This window comes from Leuresthes tenuis, unplaced genomic scaffold (assembly GCF_036924035.1).
Source record: "Leuresthes tenuis unplaced genomic scaffold, fLeuTen1.0.hap1 SCAF_14, whole genome shotgun sequence".
NCBI classification, from domain to species: Eukaryota; Metazoa; Chordata; class Actinopteri; order Atheriniformes; family Atherinopsidae; genus Leuresthes; species Leuresthes tenuis.
The window spans coordinates 8,537,058-8,539,069 of NW_027325368.1; the positions used below are offsets into that span (position 1 = coordinate 8,537,058).

The 2,012-nt window shown below is 48.1% G+C and overlaps 1 protein-coding gene across 1 annotated transcript; it reads right to left on the minus strand.

Moving 5' to 3' along the window:
* Positions 1–470: 470 nt before the first annotated feature.
* LOC140269078 (uncharacterized) lies at positions 471–1,630 on the minus strand. Its single transcript, XM_072364098.1, has one exon. It carries the CDS (start codon positions 1,459–1,461, stop codon positions 562–564), a length of 900 nt encoding a protein of 299 aa, XP_072220199.1. The 5' UTR covers positions 1,462–1,630; the 3' UTR covers positions 471–561.
* Positions 1,631–2,012: the final 382 nt, after the last annotated feature.

Genomic DNA, 2,012 nt, shown 5'->3' on the forward strand with positions numbered 1-2,012 from the left:
ACTTCAGTGCCACCCTACATCTGAGGAGCTGCTGCTCCCTTCCAGGACTGCTCTGATCTGACAGAGTGGAACAACATTTAATCAGAGACTAAGTCCCTGTTGTGCTTTATGTTTCTGCAGATCTTAAGCCCAACCCCTCCCCACCTCCCATCCACCCCACTGTTCTTTCCACTGACTTTACACACCTGATCCCTGTGACCTGAATACAATGAAGAGAGTGGCAATCTGCAGCTGAACTTACCCCCACTCCCTCTGCTATGCCAAGATCAGCTGAACAGTAATCGGCACCTAAATGTAGACCTGTGACTTTCTCATACGAGTAGTGACTTTCCTTGACCTCCTTGACAAATCTTTAAATGTGATACAGCAGTGACTGAATATATTAAGGCATAATTTCTAACATTATCACTGAGTGATGGTCCTCACTGAGTTATCATAGTTCTACATTTTGAGGCAACAACAGACTCAGAGCAGGACAACCATATGTAAAGTGCCAACATACCCACGTAATAAATACACACACACACACACACACATACACAGAAACACAGTGAGTGTCCTTCATGTGGGCTTAAGGTAGTTATAGAGACCACTGAGTCCTCCTTGCAGCACCTCCTGGATAGGTTTGAGTAGGGGGTTATGAACAATATGCAGTCCTTTATCCAGCGGGTGGCAGGCCAACCGCCTGAGTCTGCTCAGCAGGTACATTTCCACTGGCACACTTTGCAAATCATTGAAGTCTACATTGAGGAGTTCTAAAGACTCCAAGAAGCACAGAGTCTTTGGCAGTGTGTGTATACTGTTTCCCTCCACAATTAAGATCTTCAGGTTAACAAGGTCCTGGATCTGGTCTGCAATGGTCTCAAGACGGTTGCGGGCCAGGTGGAGGAAGACCAGGCCCCTCATGCTGTAGACACAGGTGGGGATGTGAACGATGCAGTTGTGGCTTAGGTTGAGTTTGGTCAGACTGCACATAGCTGCCAAGCTGCCGGGTAGGCCTGTTATTTGGTTGTTGGCCAGACTGAGAACCTCCAGGCGTGTGCAGGAGCCCAGCTCCTCAGGGACCTCGCTCAGGCGGTTACGACAGGCAAAGAGTACTCGCAACTTCTTCAAGAGGCCAATCTCAGGCGGGAGGCTGGACAGGTTGTTCCCCCACAAGTTGAGAACCACCAGATTGTCCAGAGCAGCCAGAGCGGGAGGCACAGAGCACAGGCAGTTCATGGATAAGTTGAGCTTCTGAAGCTCCCGGAGCTCCCACAGCTCAGTGGGTGTTTCATCGAGACCCCGCATGGCTAGACTCAGGGTGCTGTAACCAAAGTGCACAGTGGCATGCTTGCGGATCCTCTCAGCAGCCGAAGACAGGCTGGGCTGGTCGTCTCTAATCGCACTCTTCCCCCTTTGACCCACACTCACCTCATTCAGCTCCTTTTTGGAGAAACTGCGAGACTGCTTCCCACCCATTGTCCTCACAGTGCTAATGATTCTATCACTTCTAACAGCATGCAGTTACCTCAGTTACCAACTCATGGAGCACTGAGAGGACTGTTATATCCTGGGCTCTTGAACATAATCAGCTTTTTAAAAACTTTTAGAACTCACACTAAATCCTGGCTGATTTTTTTCTGACCGAGCTAAGGCTGCTGTAACAGAGCACTATGGACGCTTGAGACCTGCGTTTCCCAGACCAACTGCCTGTCTTACTGGATTTCATTCCCCAGCTGGTCCTGTCACTTTTCAAGTCCACAGATAGCACTCTGCTCCCCACCCACTAAAGTCAGGCGGGAGTGGGGATAGGATGCTGTGTGAGCTCAATCAGTTGAGGCCACTGCTTTGATCCTATAGGCTAATATAGAAATAAACACACACTGTACCTACCCATGTTTATGTGTCAATACAATGTCAATACAGCTGCCTTCTTTTGTATGTAATTCTTTGATTTAAAAAGATTTAGATATCTAACATATCAGGGCTGTGTGTCCACAATCTCATTTTTTTATGGCTGACTTAAATGC